The 23,685-nt window shown below is 37.4% G+C and overlaps 4 protein-coding genes and 1 non-coding gene across 5 annotated transcripts; 3 read left to right on the forward strand and 2 right to left on the reverse strand.

Annotated features, from left to right (window-relative positions):
• The first annotated feature begins 690 nt into the window (after nucleotides 1–690).
• LOC114734933 (iron-sulfur cluster assembly protein 1-like) lies at nucleotides 691–3,523 on the forward strand. Its single transcript, XM_028922578.1, has 3 exons — nucleotides 691–1,112; nucleotides 1,606–1,660; nucleotides 3,019–3,523. The coding sequence occupies exons 1-3, from the start codon at nucleotides 815–817 to the stop codon at nucleotides 3,173–3,175; spliced, it is 510 nt and encodes a 169-aa protein (XP_028778411.1). The 5' UTR covers nucleotides 691–814; the 3' UTR covers nucleotides 3,176–3,523.
• A 1,032-nt stretch (nucleotides 3,524–4,555) lies between these two features.
• LOC114734935 (inositol-tetrakisphosphate 1-kinase 1-like) lies at nucleotides 4,556–6,106 on the reverse strand. Its single transcript, XM_028922581.1, has 2 exons — nucleotides 5,910–6,106; nucleotides 4,556–5,872 (listed from the first exon to the last, which is right to left on the reverse strand). Exon 2 carries the CDS (start codon nucleotides 5,805–5,807, stop codon nucleotides 4,842–4,844), a length of 966 nt encoding a protein of 321 aa, XP_028778414.1. The 5' UTR covers nucleotides 5,808–5,872; nucleotides 5,910–6,106; the 3' UTR covers nucleotides 4,556–4,841.
• A 1,628-nt stretch (nucleotides 6,107–7,734) lies between these two features.
• Nucleotides 7,735–7,806, forward strand: TRNAP-UGG (transfer RNA proline (anticodon UGG)). The gene has a single exon. It is a non-coding gene; the product is annotated as a tRNA-Pro (tRNA).
• Nucleotides 7,807–8,821: 1,015 nt separating this feature from the next.
• Nucleotides 8,822–10,654, reverse strand: LOC114734934 (dof zinc finger protein DOF5.6-like). Its single transcript, XM_028922580.1, has 2 exons — nucleotides 10,547–10,654; nucleotides 8,822–10,133 (listed from the first exon to the last, which is right to left on the reverse strand). The coding sequence occupies exons 1-2, from the start codon at nucleotides 10,598–10,600 to the stop codon at nucleotides 9,213–9,215; spliced, it is 975 nt and encodes a 324-aa protein (XP_028778413.1). The 5' UTR covers nucleotides 10,601–10,654; the 3' UTR covers nucleotides 8,822–9,212.
• A 9,414-nt stretch (nucleotides 10,655–20,068) lies between these two features.
• Nucleotides 20,069–22,975, forward strand: LOC114734931 (serine/threonine-protein kinase ATM-like). The gene is made up of 8 exons (XM_028922576.1): nucleotides 20,069–20,303; nucleotides 20,919–21,027; nucleotides 21,142–21,285; nucleotides 21,798–21,959; nucleotides 22,076–22,268; nucleotides 22,381–22,537; nucleotides 22,628–22,767; nucleotides 22,855–22,975. The coding sequence occupies exons 1-8, from the start codon at nucleotides 20,229–20,231 to the stop codon at nucleotides 22,973–22,975; spliced, it is 1,101 nt and encodes a 366-aa protein (XP_028778409.1). The 5' UTR covers nucleotides 20,069–20,228.
• The last annotated feature ends 710 nt before the right edge of the window (nucleotides 22,976–23,685 follow it).

The following is a 23,685-nucleotide window of genomic DNA, read 5'->3' on the forward strand; positions in this document are numbered from 1 at the left end:
GGGGTACCATGCCCTCAACAGTTGCGGAGATACACGCTATGCTAACTGGACTGCAACTTTGCAAGCAGATGGGGTATAGTAAAAATAAAGCTATACACGGATTCGGCTGAGGCTCTTCACCTACTTCTGACCGATTGTGAGCCCTCACATCCTCTGAGGGAGACGGTACAAGCCTTGAGAAATTTGATATTTGATAAATGGGACATTGAAATCCTGCACTTATTCAGGGAAAATCTGGGATGTGCCGATAAGCTTGCTACGATGGCTCATCATATTGAGCAAGAGTATAATTTCTACAGGATATCCCGAATTATTGTAGGGAGTATTTTGATGCTAGACAGGGACAAATGGGTCAGTAACCCGAGATGCTTTTTGTAACTCTCAAGCTTCTTGCTTGCCTTTCTATATTAAAAAAAAAAAAAACTCAACATAGTGTTGCTGAATTTCGATTACCATATTTTTATTTAACGGATAAGTTGGGCCAACAGAACATTGGGCCCTTCAAGATGGTAAGGCCCAATGAAGCCCATGTCATCAGTGGCTCCAGAAATGGGCTTTGGAAGGCGGTATCATTCGAGTTGCAGCGTCACAGAATAGTGGCACCGGTCGCCCCAAGATAGTAGCATGCATATACATCAAGGATCCACCTGATCCAGTAATGTTGGACAAAGAGATCCCTCGAGCCTCCACGTACATACCCAAATCCGAACCTAACTAGTCTTTTTCACAACAAAAATTGAGCAACGATATTTATTTGCAAAATTAAGAGGAAGAAGCACCCTTGGAGAGGAAGAGGATTGGAATCGACCGGAGAATGCTGAGGCTGGTTTCAAAGAGAATTTTGGGAGCAGCATCGCGGGAGGTGCCGGCACCGGCGCTCCAGGTTCTGCCCCGATTCTACCACGAGAGGGTTGTTGATCACTATGACAATCCGCGGAATGTTGGATCCTTCGACAAGAATGACCCCACCGTCGGTACGGGCCTGGTCGGGGCACCTGCATGTGGTGATGTCATGAAACTCCAGATTAGGGTTGATGAAAAGACCGGAAAGATTGTTGATGCTTGCTTTAAGACCTTCGGCTGTGGTTCGGCGATTGCGTCTTCGTCTGTGGGTATGTGGTCCTTTGCATTCGTACTTTGGACGGTTTGTTGGGAAATTCATTTCTGACGTGCTAGTTTCGGTTTTCCATTATGGAAGATCGGTAAACATGTCTTGAATTCTGGGGATATGATTGGATCAATGGGCTACGGTTCTTTTCTGTTGTGGAAAACTAGAGAGCACTACGAAAGAGATAATATGACGTTAAACGGGACGTCTGCTTGTAAGTATCAATCAAATTTGATGAGTTCTGTTCAGGAAAGTCCTTTCGCCTGCAGTTTTTTCATTTTGGTCCATTTGTCTTGCCTAGCTGTGTAAGGTTGCGAATGGTCGTGGTTATTACATATGGGGGGTTGATGTCTAGAAGTGGTTACCTGGATTGCGTTAAATGAATATCTCATAGCTATTGATTGCGTTTTATGCATTGTTTTGTGTGTATTAGCTTATTCAAGCGTAACTTATCTCATTAAATACGTTATTAACTTTTTTTTGTTTCTCACTCTCAGCTACTGAATGGGTGAAAGGAAAGCAAATGGAAGAAGTTTTATCCATTAAAAATACGTAAGTATATCTGTTCTTAACTCTTGGAGCGTATGAGTCACATGCATGTAGTTTTCCTGAGCGACTTGAATTTCTTTTTTTATCAGAAGCATAATAGGTCAGGGTTGTCACTTGTCATCCTCATTTGGACCCCTGGAAAGGAACAATAACAGTCTAGCACAACTATGATTACAGTGCTGATCTGTATTGTTTAATTTGGGCAAGCAGAGTATGAACTATGTCCTAGGTCCTGATAACTTCAGCTCTGGACCTTTGCTCGGGGTGAAGTAGAGATAGACATATTATGTCAGAGACTAGATCTTTTTTTAATCAGTGTAAATGGTTAATTGTGGTAGGAAACAGGACAGCGCTTGTACAAAATAAAATTTTGGGTAAATTGCTCAGATCCACCCCCCCCCCAAAAAAAAAAGTCAAAGGATTTTGTGACTTACCCCTTCAACCCTGACATTTGCCAACCAGATCCGTGTCTTCCGAATTTGTGCAATATTGCCAATCCACCAGTAGGTCCATCAGCTTCCATGTTGATTAAACCTACCACCTCTGCCCCAATAATTCCGTCTGTCATTTGAAATTCTCAAGTTTGAAGGTTACCTTTGTGAATTTTCCTCTCCCTTCTCTGTCACCCTTTCCTCCACGGGAGAGGCCATATTTACATGAGTTGTGCTTCTGAAGAGTGGAATCACAACTTTTGTAAATAAGGTCTCCCCCGTTGTTTGGTTGATGAGATATATCATTTATTGTTATTGTTAACTATTGCTCATTCTCCCTATGTCTGGCTTTCTTCTTTCAAAGAGGGATTATACTAAATTACTAGTCAAATTTTACTCCAAGGCTGAAAATGGAAAGCTTCAGGTTGTGCATTGGAATTACTTGCTTCCCAATGGAGAAGCAATGGCGTTGCTGTAGGGATTGTGCTAGATAGAATCTGCTGCATCCTGAGCTGCTTTTAGAGTGTGACTAAATGTGTTGGAGGGAAGAAGAGTAGTTGAATCTGAGATACATGTATTAGTATTCTGTGAGGGATTATTTTTGTTCTGTATGAACAGTTGGCCGTGGAAGACAACATGACTGCTTACATATAAAATAGAATTTTGTGTTGGTCACTTTTCTGTTTAAAGCTGGAAAGTGTGTTGATGTTCTATCATATGATATCTTCTAGTTTTCATCTCCTTAGGTGCCGATCATAACAATCCCTGCATAATTAATATTGATATTGATTTTTCAAAAATTATTTAAATCTTTTGCTGGTGAGTTTTGGACCTTTTAGGCGATGATTATGCTTTCATGGTTCTTGGTTCCAGTCCACTTTTCTTTGTTTTTTGGAATTTTTCAAATAGTTGACAAGGGATATCCTGCAGTGAAATTGCAAAGCACCTATCACTTCCTCCAGTTAAGCTTCACTGCAGCATGCTTGCTGAGGATGCTATCAAAGCGGCTGTTAAAGACTATGAAGCTAAGCGTGCCAAGTCAACTTCCACTGAGGCAACATCTGAAGAGAAGGCTGCCGCTGCTTGATTTCATCCATGCCTGGAATGATGATGAAAACTGTCACTGTTTGGATTTTCTAATGAATTCAAGTCAAGGATCAGTGAGTTATCCATCAATTGAGCATCTTACTGTATAACTCTTTATCTGCTGGACCTACTTTGCCAGCTTCTGTTGTGTCATCATATGAAGTAAATACTGGTGGTACTGGCTAGGGTTTGTTACTTAATTGTTTGCATGGTGGTTTTCAATAGGCGAACAAGGGTCTGCCAGTTTGACACTTTAAAGTTGTATTAATATCTTGCTGCATACAGAAATGCCTGGCAGCTCACCACTTGCCACTCGGAATGCCTTGAAAGGGAAACAGGTACACTTTGCGCATGCTTGCACCATTTTTTGCATAATCATGTAGTCGTCTCTAATTTATTTTGGCACCACTTGGGGGAAGATGTGCTTGGGTCTAGAGCTAAAAATGCTATGGCATCAATTGGAGCAATCTTACACATTCCTTCCCTATAACAAACTGATGGTTAATAAATATCGAATACGGCTGTTTAATTGGTCGGGAAAAAATGTCGGTTTAGATGACCTATAATCCCGTCGCATCATTGCTCTTGTTCAAAAGATTCACTGAGCATGAGAAAGTATTTCACGTTATAACAATATCTAGACGTGTTTCCCCGTCCTTATCTTGGCAGTCTTCGACGACTGCTCTTGGCTATTTGGTTTACTGGAAAAGATGACGTCTTGCAATGTCTTTGTTCGGTGCTCCCATAGACATTAGAAAAAGGGCGAATGAAATGAATGGTATAGGATATATTACTCGAGCTGCCACGAATTGGCACCTGAACTGCATTTTTTGGTATTATCAAATTTTTCTTAGGAAGTAATGAATGGAGCTTTTCCTGGAGTTTGGCAAGGACCCGAATGAAAGAAATTTAGTAGGTTCAGAGTGGAGATTTGAAGCTCGAAGAGTGAAGCATGCTTGCAAGGAGGTATTTTATGCGATAAAAAGTAATCCTTGAATTGTAGAATTGGATTAGATCCTGAAATGATGCTATCAAGAGCAGAAGACTAGAAAAGATTGTAAAAAGCATGCTTGTAGGATATTTCAACTATCCTTTTTTCGCCCGGTTCAGTAGAAACTAACAAAGGAAATTGTCTTCGTGCATTACCAGAAGGCAAAATAATTTCACAATATCCTGTTATATGAGCACATCGTTCCACTTTAGCCTACACGTTCGAATACCTTAAACCTCACAAGATGCAGGAAAAGCCAAAACAAGAAGTCAAGAAATAAAATGAGAACAAATTTCATATTCCAAGGACGCACGTGCTTATTAATTATTATTGCAAATGCTACATGAATTAGGATAAAAGCCAAAGATCAAAGAAGGAAATGTTAAAACACAAGGGAGGCTAACAAGGTCCCGTAAGAAATAAATCAACAAAATAATACACAGCTGCAGCTGTCGTTAGAATAAACCGTCTGTTGTGCAATCTTGCATGTCTCAGCATATTGCACAGCTTTTAACCCTTTGAAATGGGAGGGTTTTCCATTTTTATTTAACATTTCTTATTCGCCCGCAAAAAAGAATTATCTTGTTAAAAATCAAAGTCAACAGATTCTTGGTCAGCTTATTTCGGTCCGCTCACTTGCGTCATCCTAGGCTCCCAGCTCCATCCTGTGACTTGTCTAAGCAGTTTTGAGGTGTGCAATATCACACAAAAAATTGGTGAAGAACGACTCGTAAGTTGGCAATTTTGCATATCCCGGAAAGTAATTGACATCAATAACCAAATACCTTGTCGGATCTCTGGTGTCTCTAATCACATCAAAGTTGAATAGATTAAGGCCCATCGCCTCCTTCAATGCCTTAGCTAATCCTTCTATCAAATTTTCAGGTGGCATTTCGGCTTTCTCAATGTTTTTCTGGGCAATATCATCTTCCTTGTTGTGGCTGTTCCCTTGGACGGCCGCATTAGATACCCGCGAAAATGGCAGCGCACCAGTCATGGTTTTCTGCTTCTCCTCTGGTATATCAGGTAGGGACTTCCGTTTGACGCAAGTTATGCGTTGACCAGCAACGTAAATTTTGAATATAACGCCTCCATGATTCACAAATTCTTGAAGAACCACAGGAAAACTCAATGTCTTGAGCCCGCTTTGGTCGAATACCAAAGACAGATTGTGGGAATTAGGGCCTCCATCAGCGTCCAAAGGCTTCGCGATAAGGGGGAAATTTAAACCTAGTTCCTCGATTGCGTTGGCATCGTCGAGTGTTTTCGATTCCTGGATGACCAACTGTTTGGGAATCCCGACGGTGCCGTTTTCCAGGGTAATTTTGATCTGATTCACCACCTCGAGCATCGATTCTCGATTGTGAAGGCGCTCAATCAAGTCGGGGCGATCTATTATGACCGCTTTTGGGTGTGCCGCCGAAAATTCATCCAACTGTTTCTTCCAATCTTCGCCGTATAATTTGTGGATGATACAGTCGAAAGGGCCCTGTTCAATCAAGGATCTGGTGGGGTCGATCTGTATGAGATCGATGCCGCGTTGGTTCGCGTAATCGACGAGGGAATTGAGGATGAAGCTACGGACTTTTTTGGGTTCAAGAGCATAGCCTACACGATATCTGTGAGATTCTGGCTTGGACATGGTATTTGGGATGAGAGAAATGATCGATAGTCCCCTTGAACTCGAAATTTAATGCTTTGGACAAGCTTTCAATACAAGGAAAGGGTTGATGCAGATCGTTCCCTTACCGGGAAGGTTCGCCGTTTGCTTCTCGGCGAAGCGTCGCCGTTTGTCTTTCGGGGAAGATTCGCTGTTGGCCCATCGAAGATGACTACTTTCCTTAGCACAATGAATAAACGCTGACCTTTGACGAATGATACGGGCATCCTGTGCGAAAAGAGCCTCTCCCCAACCCTTCCTCTCTTCTACCCTCCTCTTTCCTTTACAACCATTGGATCAAAATTCCAATGGTCCAGAATGAACATTTCATAAAGATAAATATTATTTTTTATTTTCAGATAAAGTTAACGGTTTTAAGTATCTTCTTGAATTCGGTGGTCTTGTTACAATATAACATTGACTTGCCGGAGTATATAATGACAAGATTACATAAATGAAGAATGTTTCTCATTTCTTATCCCATTCGTTTGCAGATAAACATAGGAAGCAGTAATTCACCGAAATGGATGCAATTAGGCATACAGATTAATTATCTTGTAGAATTCAATCACTAAGCTTGGCTTCTGTCACCTGAATTGCCAGACATTTCAAAAGGAAAGACAGACATATGATGTTACGCTTGGAGTTGAATATCTTCGACCTTATTCTTGTAATATGTCCAATAACAATGATAATGAAGGCATCTACGTAGAAAATGCCCGATTAGCTGCTTGGAGTCATCTGCAGAAGCAAATTATAAAATGATTTGGAAAGAGAGGAAAGCCGGCCTGAACATTGTTGTATCTGATGTTAGGGGGAAATGCTGAGACTGAACTGTGAAAAGTTGGATTTGTATTCCACTCTCTGTACCTTAGCTATTGATAAGGAATGAGAGAGAGTAATAATTTTTGTTCTATATATAAGCTTTCCATGATTGCATTGCATGTTGAAGTTATTATATTTCTGCCTCAAGCTGCTTTATCCTGTTGAGTTTTGTCTCCTACCCTCATGCATCTGGGGGAGTTGGTGAGAGTGAAACATGTACCGGGGGATTATTGTTATCTGACACATTTCTTCTGCGTCTCTCTGTGTGTGTGTTTTGTTTTGTTTTGTTTTCTTTTCTTTTTTTTAAATACAAAAGAAAGGCCGTTGTCATTAAGGGATTACAAACAAGAATTCAGTAGTAAGTAGCACTGTGACCTAAATATATATCTTGATAAAGCAAGCTTCTGCAATATCATTGGGAGGCTCATATATATTCAATATAATGTACTCTTCAAAGACACAAGTGTGTTTGTGTGTTACATAAATGTAGCTTGCTGGTCAAAAGCCCAGAGGAATATGGTTGAAAAGTTGATTAAAAGTACCATGTACTCCTGTGTGTCTGTAAATATGAGCCTGCCAGAAGGCTTCCATGTATTCAATGTTAATGGTTCAACTGTGTTTCTGAAGAGTGACTGACTGGTTTTCATGAAGTTGAGGGGTCTGGACGAAACATTGTAGTCATTATTCTGACGGTTCAAATAATGCTCAATAGTGGGGAAATACTCCAGAAACATTCTATATTATCTCAATTAGTTCATGAAGCTTCTGTTTTTATCAGTAGTGTGGATTTGTGTCAGATCTTAGACTCTTTTTTGGTCTCACATTTTGTATGTATGAACAGAATGTTAAGTTGATATGTTATGATCAAGATATCACCATTAACATTACCGTCTAGATTTAATTTTCGATTTCGTTAATATCAGAACTTGTCATTTCCATTGTGACTGCTCCGTATGATCTGTTCTTCCTTGAACTGACCCAGGCGCAGAGACTCCGGATCCTCTTGATTGCCTGGTGAGATGGGTTGTAGAACATAAGTTACCTTACTTCTATATATACTTTTGTTGCACGCGCTCTCAAGCCCGGGCATTTGGTCTAGTGGTATGATTCTCGCTTTGGGTGCGAGAGGTCCCGAGTTCGATTCTCGGAATGCCCCTTTTATTTCTTGTTTAATCGGTTTTTCGCCATAACGCTGGCCAGAGCGCTAAACGACAACGCAACCGGATCTTCTCCTTCTTTTTTTACTTTTTCCCTCCCCCTATTATATACCAGAGGAGCCACATGGCCGTTAAAAAACCGTAGTCATGTACTATTTGTTTTTGGGTGCCAAAAATTGCTTTGATATATAATAATTATAATAATAATTATTATTAATTATTATTATTATTATTATTATCTGAAGGCCATTGATGCCTAAGCTCATAAAAGAAAGATTCTAATCTAACCAAACACATGCACAGTTGTAGCTAGAGTCTATTATCATTTTATCAATAATCGCTCGTCATGCGTATCACGTCATACATATTACCCTAAACATGCACATCACGATGATTTCCACCGATCTGCTGTACGTACTTCGATAAACTTTCATTTTGGCTGAGCTATCACCCAAAATTCGGTGGGGATAAAGATACATGTCACATATATAAAAAGAGAGAACCGGTTTATATTTCTTTTGTTCATGTATATATCATTTATTTGATTGCCAAAATGGATTAAAAGCAGTCAATTTATTAAAAGCAGGAGCCATGCTTAAAGATTTGAGTTACCTGATCCTGATCCACTCTGTCTATTTGCCCACCAATGTTAATACAGTTTCACTGTACACTTTATACGTGAGCCATGACCGTCACAAAATGGCATTGATATTTAATCATATACATATATGTATATATATCAATAATCAGGACCCGTAGAAAGACTTGTCAATACTTGTTACCTATTTTCTTTCTGATGAACGTACAGTTCAGTTCTTTCTCAATTCGTCCAGTCTCATCGAGAATCTCACTATACCTTTTTATTATTATGTGATATATAAATTCGATCAACGACCAATACTTAGTATATATGTATCTCTGTCTGAGAATTGCTTTTTCCTCGTATTTCTTTTTTCCTAGAGTAAATGTAAGGGGGTCATTACGAAATTCTCTGGCGTGATGAACTTGTCGTGGTTTAATCTGGGGACATAATATTATATCACAAAAGCACATAGGGACAAGAACTTATAAAGATAATGGTACTACTATTGACTGCATTTTCTTTAACCGAAAAAAGAACTACCATATCCTCCTCGATGTTACAACAAAATCCTAATCAAAGCTTTAATTTCACATATGTTACACACACAAAGACACGAATATATATGAACCAAAAGTAAACCCACCAAGGCAGTCGATATTGGACTCTGAAGCTTCTTGTTCACACTCCTTTGCCAAGTCAATGCAGAAACTATAGACCGCCCAGATAGAAGGAACCAGGAACCTTCCTATCAAAGGCTTAGGAATATTTTATATATAGAAATAACTGAGATGTGATAGACTCACTCATCTGAAGTAGTGAGATTTAGACCAGAGGGTTTGTCGTGGAAGAACCGTAGCCGTTGATCATGCCGGTCCATGGTCCTAGACCGTTAAGATACCCAAACGACTCCTTTCCAGCATCCGAGCAACCCTGGTCCTGCCATTCAAGAGACAAAAGCTTAGGGTTTGGCTTCACATCAATTGTGGCATTTGGGTCCTCATTGGCATGATCATATGGCAGCATCAGTCTCTGGCAAGAAGAGTCCATGATATTATAAGTACCTCCACTATTGTCATTACCATCAAAAGATGACATACCCCCAAATCCCGATGGAGAGCAAAGACTGTGAAAATTTGGCTGCAACCCATTGTGATGACCATTAGTCTCTCCGACCTCAATTCCCATACCCATGTCACTATTTCCCAGAAAATGGAAGTTCCTAGATGTACTCCCAATTATCCCTTCCCACCTACTTTCCATGAAGTCAATAGGCCTGGGGTTCTCAAGCATGAAATTAGGGTTTCCCAGTAAGTTACCAATGTGAGAAAACTGCGCATCTGGGAAAGAAAGTTGAAGATGGTCTTTAGGGTTGTTATGGTGATTATAAGAGGTGGCTATCCCTGCAGGCTGTAATGGTTGGTTTTGATTATTATGTGATGGGTCATTATTGGATTTCTTGTTAGAAACTTTCTTGTTCTTTCTGCAACCACCACCAACAGGGATGTTCCTGAGAGTACCACCTTTAGTCCAGTACCTTCTGCAAGTTTTGCAGAAGTACCTTGGCTGAGAGAGGCTGTAATTGTTGTAGTAGCAGAACTTGGTGTGTGTGGAGTCACACCTAGGGCACTTGAGGGCTTGGTCATGTGGAGGTCTTAGCCTCCTCTCTATCATGGGCCTGGAGCATGTAAGCATGTCTCCTGATGGTGAAGATGAATCCAATCCAGATTCCTCGTGAATTGTGCCCTAAGACAAACCAAAAGAAACAAGTTAAGTAACACATATAATAATGGCCTGCATTTTGTGTCTTTTTCTTACTACATTCTTCTTCTCTCCTCGTGCTTCTAAAATTCTTTTTTCCCTTGGCTTTTTCCTTCTTTTTTCCATTAGCAATACATACCTTTTTCCTGCAAGAAAATGCAGAAAAGAAATAGGCTGCAGAGTGCAACATGACATCACTTCTACTAATCTCATCTAATTAAATTGTGTATATATCCCTGTATTCCACTCTCAAATTAATCACCTTTCTCCACATTTAACATAACATGTGCGAGATAAACACAAGAAAAGAGGTTGAAGTTCATCACAAATAAGAATGTTTGATTTTCGCAGAAGCCATATTCGAGGCAAAGAATATAACCTGTCCATTATAGGCATACCTGGAGCCAGTGATCTGATGATTCCATGCAGACGTGCAGAGAAGAAAAACCCATTCACAAGCGAATCTAAACCAGGAAGAAGGCCTTCTCCTAGGAGCAGATCCCTATCGAACTTCACGCTCCGCTAGCAGTTCATGATCAGCATTGCACAGAGAAAGAAAGAGAAGCAGCCAGCCAGCCAGCCAGGAAGTGTTAAGAGAAAGGGGAATATTTTCTTAGTGTGGAGTGGTGAGACTACTAGCTTGGGACGAACCAACACTGGCAGTGATTAAGAAGGAAGAAAAAGGTGAGCCTAGTGATCTGCCATGTTGTCCTGCGCCACGGTCTAAACCTCGCCAGGCCCCGTCGGGGACAACGACTGTGGGCCGTAACTGTCTCTCTAGTGCCCCCACCTTTATTATATCCTCTTTCATAAAATGAACAGTTGAGATTTAGTATGGTGAGTGACTTGGAAGAAGGATAGCCGTTCATGATGACTTGGAGAATAGGCGGCAAGTTACGTCATGCTAGTCCTAATCTGACGTGACAGAAGTTTAGAATATTTGGGTCCCCGAGAAAGAACGCATACCGAAAGAGCACTCTACTAGCGGGCCCCGGAAATGTGGGCCCCACTCGGCCTCCTCCCACAAGCAAAGGATATATTCCCCTCACGCGCGCCCTCACTCGCCCACCTTGCTCCTCACGTCCCTTCTTTCTTTGTTTTTTCTTTCCCGAGAGGCTTATGCATACATAATTATGATGTCACTGACCTGCAGATCCGCACCAGGAGGCAGAAACGAAATCCCCACGGCTTCCAAATTCCGTGCTAATTTGTCCATCGAAGCTGCTTTGTGCCATCTAATCTCTAGTTCCTGTTTGGAAATGCTTAAAATAAATGTGCCCAACCTCTCTCTCTCTCTCTCTCTCTATCTCTCTATATATATATATCTTTCAGAAATAGTCGTCATTTTCAATCTTTTTAGTTTGTTCTGGAGTGACAATACAAAGAATAGAATGCTTAATTTTGAAATCCAAATTCTACTATAGTACAGTTCTCTATATCCTAAGTGGAATTATTTATCGCAAGTTTTGTAGTGTCTTAATGAAATTTAAAGCCTCTCTGAATATATCGCATGCAGTTAACATAGATACTCCAAAGCTCTGTCGTTTGTAGCATGAACATATGTTTAATAGCCTCTGATCTAAACGGAAATACATACATAGTAATGAAAGCGATTGAGTTGAGCCTTCTTGTTACATGCTTTACTGTATATGAGTAAAATAAATAGTGCTTGAGTCCGACAGCAAAGTGAGTATAATATATATACATTTAGATTCAAACTTGGACTTAAATTTATTTCATACACACGTACACACACACACCGAACAGCTCAGTGCTGGTGCAGAATATGTTTGCCAATATCTCTTCTCTTCCTGGTGCATGACTCAAAACTAGCTGGCCAGATTTAAACTTTCAAAGTTTGAACACATATTCCCCGAACAGGCGGGTTGGTGGGATGCCTCCTCAAGATTTAAAAACTGGGAATATATAAACTGAAAAGCTTTAAGCAGTACAAGAATGACACCTGAAAGAACAACTTGGACGCTTTATCCCCTTATAAGAGATCCAATAAGAGCAGCTTGTAGTAATAATATGTGTGTGTGTGTATGAATTAACCACAATGAGATATAGTTGGCGTGAGGAACACACCCCCACACAAGAGAGAACCCAAAGTACACACAGAATAAAGTGCGAGTGTGCCCACGTTACCCCCCGTACACCTGATTTTTGCCACTGTTAGCCTTCCCTTTTCTAGTTATGTGGGATTGTCTTGCTTTTTTTTTTTTCCTCCCTTCCTTTCTCTTTGTGTGATCGTTTTCTACATCTGCTTTAGCAGCAGAAAGATTGATTAATTATTATTTCAATCATGAGTGTGAGTATGCTTTCATTGATTTCAGCACTTTAGTTTGTGATTTGATCTCTCTTCGCGTGGCTTTTGCCTGTTGGTGAAGGCTCGTTCTTTGTAAACATCAAAGTATAACAGTTAGGGCATAAAATATTAGCAGCACAGTAGTAGCTGGTATAGTTTTATAGCTATGGTTGGTTTCTTTAATTAGACTTGTGGCACAGTAGGTGGTAACTAGATCTATAGCTTCTTTATTTGCATGCAATAAAGGGGACAAAGTCATGAGTATTCTTTGGATGGACTTATACTGGCAAAAATAAATAATGCATTTTTTTGTCATGACATGTGCACACACAGGTAAAGATCTCTGAACGTATAATGGTTGCTTTTACCATACATGCACATGCCATGCATATGCCTTTGTGTGTGATCGGGACAGTATAGAGGGTATCTTGTAAATGAACAGCTTCGATTAAAGTATCTCCTTTTGAGGGATGGGCGTTTTGAATACCATATGATGAACATCCTTCATCCTCAAGCTACGTATAATATAGTTTTATCAGTATATATCTTTACTTGATCTGCATTTGAGTTTCGCTTTCATTCGTCTTTTGTTCTCTTTCTTCGTCTTTGAGCTTAAAATCAAATGAAAGTTCAGTAAAGGCCCATCGCACCATACAAATTCAAAAGCTCGCGGAATTTTCTCCTCCAATTTTTCCCCATACTTTTTCCATGATGTTTTAAAGACTGAATTATCGATTAAGCCACTGTTAGTTTCGTCCTTATGGCTTAAAAACAAGAACTAAGCAGTAAACCAGTAGTGTATTAATTATCACTCTGTATTAATTATTATGACGTGGTCAAACGTTCTAATGCGCCAAAACTCTACCTCGGTACGAGCGCCGTCAAATTGTTTCTTTGCTTTTTGCCTCAAAAGTGTTTGTGATGATATGAGTGAGGCTATAACATATAATACAATTAGCCCCCACCATATGTTCTATTCTTTCCGAAGGCAACCTTCCACATGTTAACCAATGATGAACTCTGATAAAAGGAAACACACCCATCGCCCACTAGGGGACCAAAACGCTTGCATACATATCATACTACTCATCAAATACACGTACGCGCGAGAGAGTTTTGTTTCTCTTGTGTCTCTTGTATAGCTGTGATATAGAGTCATGTAATTACCTAATTACGTAGTTTTTTTTCTTGTATAAATTGGGGAAAAAAACAAGCCAACAAAATGGCATTCGAAAGAAAAAGAACAAGAAGAAAACACAAGAAAAGGTGACTGATAATATGAAGCGAGCTAGCTAGCTAGTGCAGATAAAAGTAGAAAAATGAAAGAGACATGTATAATGGCTTTAAAAAGTAAAGAATGATAGCATCAAATCTAGGGATAGCCGGCTTCGGATCCCACCGCCAGCTCGCATATATAGAACCAAATTTGTTCATTGATATACGTGCACTACTGTGTGAACTGGTATAATATAAATGATTACATTTTGTTTCTGCAGGCCAAAATAATAGATCACGTTCGTGTCTCAGATTCGTACTTGGTTGCTCTGGGAATTCATCATGTGTGGTTTGTTGCGTCTTGTGCTTGCCTCACCTCTCATAAGCATACATTATAATATATATGACACAGACACAAGGGGGTCACAGTGGCAGGACATCACGGGAACAAAGTTAAGTGGCGTGTTTGGTCTTCCACTACATTAATAATACATATACACATGAACGCGCATGCGCCACACTATTGCTAATTCTGGGCGGCGCGCAACGTACATAAAAATATTCATATTAAAGAAAGGTTGATACGATGGTTTTAAGCCTAGCTAATCCGTGCAGGAAAAATTAGAAAAGAGCCAAGTTTTACAAAATGGTAGTAGAATTAGTAGTGTTCCCGTGGTGGTGCTTGGTGTGCAACATCCAGTCAATATGGTCGAAAGTGGTATAGTATAATCTCAGTATGATCAGATGGATCTCTTGTCTCTTTAATTGTGTTGCCCATGAGATGATGAGGAGATGGATCGTTATTAATTATGTAAGGCTCAAGTATTTCCTGTCGAAAATTTGTTCTTGTTCAAGGGATCTCTTGTATAGATATATGCGTGAATCTCCTCGTATAGACGCCGCTGGAACTCAATCTTTTTAATTTAGTTTTAGTCAGGATGATTTAATATTAACTTTGTGAAATACTAGTAAAAAGGAGCCTCTGCGTGCCGTTTTTAATTTTGAGAGTCGTGTTTACTGTAGTGAGTGCGTGATTAGGGATGTAGAATAACTCAACAATCCAAGCAAGACTCAAAAAAGTTTGGCAACACAGCATCAGTTCAGTAGGGGCTTAATTAGGGATTAATCCATCAGTTTACAGAGATCAACATGTTTTTTTGGACTCTCTTCTTGAATCCATGGACCTCGTTTCGAGATAATGATAGCCACACAATATCATTGGCCCGCAATGGCATGTGATACAAGACATTCGTCCACGTACGCATGTCTGACATTCTAGCCTACTCCACCATATATACTCAGAGTGAAGCAATTATTTGCGCGGATTTGTTCGCCCAAACTGCACATGATGGTCATTCTACTTGGTCTAAATAATGCGTATGTTAAAGAACAAGTCTCACCTTGCTCGAGAACGAGAGAATAAAAGTAATTGAATTAGTTAGAAGATTGGCTCGCTAATTTATTAGTTTGACGGTCTGAAAGAAAGTTGGGTTTTAAGAAAATTAGTTTAGGTAGCTATTTCTAAAAGTATATGTATTAATTTTCTTAAAATATTTATATTTATTTTGGGAACTATTCTTATTTATAAAAACCGAATTTAATAAAAGCCATTAATATGAATGATTTTAAAAAGTTATAAAGATCTGAATGATTTTAGAAAGTTACAAAACTTTGAGATAAAATAAATTGATACTACCTCCGGTTATTAATATAAGACATCGTTTGACTTTTATTTTGATCCTAAAATAATATCCCAATCTATCCTGTTTCTTGTATTTATTTATTTTTTTTCAAAATAGTCCTTATAATAATGATAGTTATAGCCAATACATTTAATTAACAAGAATATTTTAGAAAAAATAACACATATTTATTACAAATAACTAACTTAACTGGTTTTATTAATCTACCCAAATTAATCAACTAACTCTTATATTAAGGATTGGAGGTAATATTTTATATTTATAACCAAAATAAGTTCTCAGCTAGCTCGTGTATTTGATCCGGCAGCATGTAGTTTGCACTCAAATTTGGCTTAGCTGACCTAACAAATTGTAGTCAACCGACCAAAAGATGTAACTTGCGGATGCATTTGAATTTGTCAGCCAGACTCGTTGTTGACTTCTGCTAGATGAACTGATTATTTTGACCAACTAAAAAACAGCCTAAGCTATGTGCCGGGAGAAAAAACAGCAGAAGAAACAACTCAAATTCCCTATCTTATTGAGATAGAATTTAAAAAAGAAAGTCTTGTTATATTGTTTATAGGATTAAGGTTTAAAAACTACTTGGTCAAGCTGTCTTTTGAAAAAAGTTGTTTCCTAACTTTGAGTAATATAGTAGGTCCTCATAGGATCTAATTTGTTGTGTAATTATTACCAACTATATCTTATATTGGAGATAAGGGATACGTATGAGTTTATTAGACATGGTGACGGTTAAGTGCTTATTTGGAACTGCTTTATAAACATTTATAAATAAGTTTATATAGGTCGAGATAAAATTATTTTTATATATTTGTCATTGAGGAGATGCTTTTGAAGGGTCATATAACCATCTTGTAGCACAAAATTAAAAAAGCAAACTAACTACAGATATATCTGGACAGTCTTAAAAAAGGAGCTGCAATTACATATTCTGTTAATTAAAAAATGTAAGAGTTTTGATTTTAAAGGATTGCGGGCAGAGTAATACAGGTTCTACATGCTATCCACAGTTCCATGCTGATTTGTGATTATCATATCTCCAATTAACTAAATAGACATCTGTGATATATGTTATTTCAAATGAGTTGTAATCTAACTATGTATTATTAAATTATTTTTTTAAAGACTAAAGTATACATTTGGTCGTTTAACTTTATACAAGGTTTCAATTTGATTCCTTAACTTTAAAAAACATATATTTGGTCCTTTAACCATAAAATCATTAGGCTTCAATGATAATTTTTTGTAACAATCATAAATATTTTAAAAATTAAACTTAATATGTTAGCATTTGAGAATATTTTATCAACATTTAAGATCTTAATGTTATCATTTTTTTAAAAAAATTTAGGATTAAATGACTAAAAGTATACTTTTTAAAGTTAAGGGACCAAATTAAAATCCTGTGTAAAGTTATATGACCAAATATATATTTAATCTAACTATCATTTCCTTATTTTGCACGGAAAGGGGAAGGGTAAGAGAGATTATGCCAAAACTCACCAACACCATCTTTTTTTTTTTTTTTTCCAAAAAGAAGAAGAAGAAGAAACTAATACGACAGTCCTTATAGTTTTATTGGATTTTGAATCAGGTCCTTGCAGTATTTTTTTCTTTTTATTTAATCCTTACTATCTGCTTAACTATTTTTTAACTATTTTTGTTAGTCCTTCCATTAACATAAGCCGTTAACTGATGTGGCATTACATTGAGCACAGAAAGGATGTCCAAAACCCCCTTCTCTCTCAGCTGCTTTTGCTCTTTCTCCGGCAAAGTACAAGAAATAACGTTTGGGTCCTCCATGACCCAATGGTCACTAATCTCTCATTCATCCCTTGAAGCTCTCCGTCCAACATTTTCTGATCTTCCTTCTACCTTTCTATTTCCATCATCAACGCTTCGTCCTCCAAAACTCTACGTATTCTTCCCCCGAAACAAGAAAAGCGAGTATTTACAGAGCCTAAAAATTTGTGGCAATGGTGGGGTGCTGACAATGGTGGATCTGACACCTCTTGTAGCGAAAAATTCTAGCCATATCAACTATTTTGGTATAATGTGGCCATGACCAATGACTGGGAGGAAGAATATGTGCAGTTTGTGATTTTTGCTATTCATTGTTTTGGATTTTGCAGATAATGGGTAGTGACAGAGAAGAAGTTTCAGGACAAGAGCAAGTTCATAGGTATGAAAAGATGGACAAGGAAAATTAAGAAGATGACAACGAAATGTTTCAGAGTGGAAGTGAACGAGAAATGGTAAGTTGATTGGTTTGTCTTGGAAGAATGTTTTGCTCTCACATAGTAGAGAGCCTTTTATGAAAGTGTTCTTTCTCGTAATTTTGATGGAAGAGAGAGTAGAAGCAAGTGGGAGAGAAGAGGTGGTACGTAGAATCATGCTGTCCTTTTATGTGCTTAATCCGTTTAAACTAACATTTTATACTAATAGAAGGACTAACAAAAATAGTTGGGTAAATAGTAAGGATCGAATAAAAAGAAAAAAATTACAACGACTTGATTTAAAATCTAATACTCCTCCAATTCATTTGGTATTGTAAATTACACTACAAAATGTTATTTATATTTAGGATTGGAGGGAGTAAACCTATAAGGACTGTCATATTAGTTTTTCTAAGAAAAATTGTGAAAGTTATATCTTTAAACCTTCTTCAAAATTCATTAACGCCCTTCACGTCCACATTGATAACTGAATATCTAGCTTATCAATAGTATGATGTAAAATGTAAATCACTGTAAATCACTTTATTTTATAAATTACGAACATTACAGTTTAATTTATTAATTTTGCAAGAAGAAAAAGGACTGAAAAATGACAAATGAACTTCATAATGCTAAAAAAGTCTACTGAATTTGAGAAATCCCAATTTAGTTTCAAGAGACTAATTGGACATTTATAAGTTTGCTGAAATCACCATATCGTCTTTCATTTTATTTATGTTTTTAAAATACCAAAGCCCCCACTGGCTGGCTGGTCACTGGAGCTCTGACCGCGGCAGTCACTGGAGCTCTGACAATCGGTTGATAATTGGTCACTGGAGCTCTGTCGGTCGAAAACAATTTTTTTAAAATTTTTTACAATTTCAGTATAACGGTTAACAACTTTTGTAACGCTATTAACAACTTTAGTATGGCAATTAACAACAGATTTTCTGAGAAATTCAACAAGCTCCGGCGGGTGGAAACAATTTTTTTGAAAATTTTTACAATTTCAATATAACAGTTAACAACTTTTGTAATGCTATTAACAACTTTAGTATAGTAGTTAACAACAGATTTTTCGGGAAATTTAATAGTTTCGGCGGCTGAAAACAATTTTTTTGAAAATTTTTACAAATTCAGTATAGCGGTTAATAACTTTTGTAACACTATTAACAACTTCAGTATAGCAGTTAATAACAGGTTTTTGAGGTTGTTAATGGCATTACTGAAGTTATAAAAATGCTACTTTTTGAATTTTTCAAAAAACCTATTGTTAACTGTCATATCAAAGTTGTTAATAGCGTTATAAAAGTTATTAATTGTTGTGTTGAAATTGTAAAAATTTTAAAAAAGAAGTAGTTGTTAAAGTTATAAAAATGCTATTTTTTTTAATTTTTAAGAAAATCTATTGTTAAATGCTATATTGAAGTTGTTAATAGAGTTACGGAATTTGTTAACGACATTATTGAAGTTGTAAAAATGCTACTTTTTAAATTTTTCAGAAAATTTGTTATTAACTGCTATATTGAAGTTGCTAATAACATTATAAAGTTATTAATCGTTATACTGAATTTGTAAATTTTTTTTTAAAAGTAGCTGCTAAAGTTGTAAAAATGTCATTTTTCTGAATTTTTAAGAAAACATGTTGTTAAATGTTATACCAAAGTTGTTAATAAGGTTATGGAACTTGTTAATGGTATTATTGAAGTTGTAAAAATGCTACTTTTTAAATTTTTTAAAAAACATGTTGTTAATAGCGTTATAAAAGTTGTCAACTATTAAAATTTTTAAAAAAATTGTTTCCGGCCGCTGGAGCTCTAGCGACCAAATTGTTAAATTTCCCGAAAAACCTGTTATTAATTGCTATACTGAAATTGTTAATAGTGTTACAAAAGTGATTAACTATTATACTGAAGTTGTAAAAATTTTCAAACAAAATTGTTTCCGGCCGCTGGAGCTTGTTGAGTTTCCCAAAAAAATGTTGTTAATTGCGTGACAAAAGTTGCTAACCGTTATACTGAAATTGTAAAAATTTTCAAAAAAAATTGTTTCAGACTGGCGGAGCTCAGGTGACCAATTATCGGTCGGTCACTGACCAGTGGGGACTTTGGTATTTTAAAAACAATAAATAAAATAAAAGACAATATGGTCATTTCACCAAACTTATAAATGCCAAATCAGTCTCTTGAGATTAAATTAGAATTTTTCAAATTAAACAGATCTTTTTAGCATTATGAAGTTGATTTGTTATTTTTCTATCTTTTTTCTTTTCCGATAAATATGCCACAAAGTTTGAAGGTAATCAAATATAAATGTCGAAAATTTCAGCAAAATTGTAAAATGAAAATGTAAATCTGTCTGACGAGGCACAATGGGACAACGACAGCGTGGCACTGCCTTGGCGCCCCGCCCCGCCAAACTATTCATTTCCGACCTTCCGTCGTTTGTCGTCCAGACCTCAGTCTCCCCCTTCCACTGCTATACAGGGTCTTCTGTAGTCAAAACCCTTAGCTTTCCCGCCATTATCCAGTAAATAATCAAGAAGCACCGGTAGAAGCCCTAGCTTCTAGATTAGCCGCGTAAGCCTGTCTGGTCTTACGCTCGAGATTTATGACTGTCCCAGTGCATCGTGATAATGGCGACTGTCCGTTCTAGAGACATACGAGAGATTGTTGAGAAGCTCTCTTCTGATAAAGCCAAAGCTCGCGAAGTAACCTTCATTTCCTTCATTGACTATAAATTTGTCCTTGTTTATTTAATGAGAATATCCCGATATAAAATCACCCAATGACTGAAGCTATAATACTTTTTTTGAATCGGCTATTACGGATGGAAATTTCGTTTTTTCTGTTATCAGAGCTTAAATTTAATATTGGAAATTTTGAGTTTGTTCCACCCGTCTAAGTGGTCCAAGCAACGTAGTATCAATGCCCTTCTCTGAGCTCCACGTAAAACGACCTAGCGAGTAGTTGCGATAAATTGAACCTGAGAGAAATGGAGATTGAACTGAGGGGGATAGCTTCCTTCTTCCTCAGGTCATGCTACTCAATAGTCTGTGGTTCGATGTTATAATTCAAAATTTCTGGGGCACGTTAATCTGGGTTGAATGACACCTTGCTGTATGTCTTGTTTATTTTCCCATAACTATGTGATAACTCTATAATTATCTGAATGTTAAAATGCATGCCATGCAATATGTCATTTAGTTATGAATAACCAGATGATCTTTGTTTACTACTGGGCTAGGCTTACGGTATACTATATTTTCCAATGATCATGATCCGCATTTGATTTTAATATGTGCTGACATATTTTGCTTTATCAGGAGGGGATCAAGTTGCTGAATACTTGGTTAGAAGGAGAACGATCATTTAACTTCTGCAAATTTCTTGGGCAGAGTTCTGCAATGCTTAGACCAGATGAAATTCCTCACTGTAAGACAATTTTCTTGTATAAACTCTAGATAGTGCTAAACGCTATGGTTTATTAAAGCCAGCATGTAAATTTTAGAAGTGACACTTAATTTATTCTTCATTTTTGAGGTGCAGCTGAAACATGGCCTTTTCTTATTTCTTTGCTCATCCAATGTACTTCGTTGGAAATATCCTTAAGTAAGCGGCAAATGCCAAAAATGATTTATGCAAAGACTCTTAGAGTGGTTGTGCAACGAGCAGAAGATGCTAAGTATTCAGGTGAGTTATTAGTAATGTAGTTGTTCGCATACTTTTCTTCTTCTTTTCTCCTTCCTCCTTTTTGATTACAAAACACAAGAAATTAAAATCTAAAATTGAGTGCAATCGAAAGAAGGGGACCAATCCTGGGAAAGAAATAACATTTATGGGTACACATGATGTTCTACTTAATATTTGTACTTGATGAATAGAAACAAGCAGTTGATTTGTTTTTATATTTGGGTTCTTACCATGCAATGCTTGTCAAATTAACTGCCAGTTTCTGTTGGGCTGATGCGCCAGCTGAGTGGGTGTGCCAGGTATTTAAAAAGAAAAGATGCATAGACCCCAAAACTTTTAAATGAACGAAACACATCATTCCAAGCTTTTTGCTGAAATCACAGATCTTGAAGTCTTTTTGCTTCAACTTCCAACCTGGAAGTTCATGGCAAAAAGCTGAGAGATGAATGACACAATAACCTGTTGGGACTAAAACTGCTGTTCTCAATAAATTTTCTGTCATTTTATGGTAGGTAAAATGCTGCCTTTATCACATGTGGTTAAATCCCTTTTCAACCACGTTTGGGATGTCTTGAGCAATGTCCCAAGCTTTCAGTCAGAATATGGGATTATCCTTCGGCATCTATTGGCGGTCAAAGATTATAGTTTGCAAATGAAGAAGCGCATTTACCGAAGTAATTTTTGTCCCCCCTCAACTTCAAGCTTTCAGTTTTTACCATGTCTGAATGACGTAATCTTTCTTAAACATAGTGCTCTTACCTTATATATTACGTCAATTTCCTATTGCAAGATTTGGTGCTTCTTTACATTGAGAATGTTGAAACAAGCTTGAACGGGAATATTATTCATCACATTTCGAAGGAGGAGGTTTTTCGGTACATCCTGACACTTCACTCACTTCTTGAAAATCCTCCTGGTGACTACCCTAATAATGTCAGGGAAGACATTATCAAGGGGTTTGTCAAGATATGCTCTTATATCAGGTACATCATTGGGTATTCTAATGTACATGTGTATTTGTGTGCGTGTGTGCTTTTACCCCACCATTTTATCATCTGCCAGAGTACCTTTTGTCTTTTGTTCCTTTTACTTTAGGGATGAAGGAAAGATTTCACGCAAGCTTGTTGAGTGTATTAATATATATTTGTTGAATGATGGCCCAAATTTGGGCTGTCGATTGTTGGAGATCCATAAGGCATTGCGGCAGTTTGTGTTCCGCTTCTGGCTGACAACACACGATCGAGTTCTTAAGGTCCCATATTGTTGCAGTCTGCATGCAGTTGCTTCTACCGCAGCTCACCTCTTGAGATTTCACATTACTCTTTTCATACTTCCACTGCAGGATGCACTTATGTTCTATGCAAAGTTACAGTTAAATTTACTGAGGAGTGTTGATGATGAATGTTCATTGGTAGAACAACTTCTGGATGTGGTTTGTAAAGATCTTGATCAGGGCAGTATGTCTAGTTCTTCCATTCCTTGGTGAGTTTTTCTATTGTTTCCCATTTTACTAATTTAATTATTATTTGTCAAGCTATTAATGGTGATCTATATGATCTTTTAATCCAGGAGTGATGGTAATAAAGACGATAGATTTGGAGCCTTGAGTAGCTCACACTGTGGATTGGTGGAACTTGCAGCTGTTATATTTTATAGGGTAGTCACTGAACGCTCTGCAATTGTTTCTTGAAGTTGAAACATAGTCTCTGTGGTCCATTCTTTTTCTACTATGAGAATTTCTAGACTGCTTGCTAATATGATTATTCCTTAGGCTTGTCTCAACACAACACAAGCCGTACTAACTGAAAAACGAGTTAAGAAGGAGCCTCCTGCTGTGCTTCTACGGGATGCACTCATGAATGGTAAATGGTTGTGGTAAGTTAGAAACTAGTTTATGAGTTTTGTTCTATAAGGCACTGTGTAACATGTCGTATGCTAACTTTGATTTGAAAAACTTCTTAATCATGTGTTTATCACTGCATTATGCTTTTGAACATGGGTCCTATATGTCATTCACCTCTGATGTATATGGAGCTGTGCTATGTGTGATGCTATTTCGCGCAAATGGTTGAAGTTGAAATGTAAGCACTTTATAGAATATATATTTTTTGCCATCACTGTTTTTATGCTCTAAAGTGATGTCTTCTTAACCTCTTTATTGTACTTGGTTAACAGTGATCTTAGAAAGGTTTTATTAGTTAACATATAGCTACATTGATGAGCTAGGTCTGGTTGATGCGCTTAGTTACTTCAGATTATGTATTTATTTAGTTTCTGATGAGAAATTATGCAAAATCTATTCTTGGCATAGGAAACTCTAGTTTAGAGATATTTTAGTTTGAAGTATTTTCTGAGTTCAATTCATTTATTTAATTTTCAACTTCTATTTATTTTTTTTCC

Source organism: Neltuma alba, unplaced genomic scaffold (assembly GCF_004799145.2).
Source record: "Neltuma alba isolate B1F8T4 unplaced genomic scaffold, ASM479914v2 tig00013160_pilon, whole genome shotgun sequence".
Classification (NCBI taxonomy): Eukaryota; Viridiplantae; Streptophyta; class Magnoliopsida; order Fabales; family Fabaceae; genus Neltuma; species Neltuma alba.

Bases quoted from the DNA above. Each gene is read 5' to 3' on its own strand.
- LOC114734933 (XM_028922578.1), top strand. From the start codon at position 815: ATGCTGAGGCTGGTTTCAAAGAGAATTTTGGGAGCAGCATCGCGGGAG. The intron at 1,113-1,605 runs GTATGTGGTCCT...TCTCACTCTCAG, and splicing joins GATTGCGTCTTCGTCTGTGG to CTACTGAATGGGTGAAAGGA. The intron at 1,661-3,018 runs GTAAGTATATCT...GATATCCTGCAG, and splicing joins GTTTTATCCATTAAAAATAC to TGAAATTGCAAAGCACCTAT.
- LOC114734935 (XM_028922581.1), bottom strand. From the start codon at position 5,807: ATGTCCAAGCCAGAATCTCACAGATATCGTGTAGGCTATGCTCTTGAA.
- LOC114734934 (XM_028922580.1), bottom strand. From the start codon at position 10,600: ATGGGTTTTTCTTCTCTGCACGTCTGCATGGAATCATCAGATCACTGG. The intron at 10,134-10,546 runs GTATGCCTATAA...GGTTTGTCTTAG, and splicing joins CATCAGATCACTGGCTCCAG to GGCACAATTCACGAGGAATC.
- LOC114734931 (XM_028922576.1), top strand. From the start codon at position 20,229: ATGGCGACTGTCCGTTCTAGAGACATACGAGAGATTGTTGAGAAGCTC. The intron at 20,304-20,918 runs GTAACCTTCATT...TTGCTTTATCAG, and splicing joins ATAAAGCCAAAGCTCGCGAA to GAGGGGATCAAGTTGCTGAA. The intron at 22,768-22,854 runs GTGAGTTTTTCT...CTTTTAATCCAG, and splicing joins TCTAGTTCTTCCATTCCTTG to GAGTGATGGTAATAAAGACG.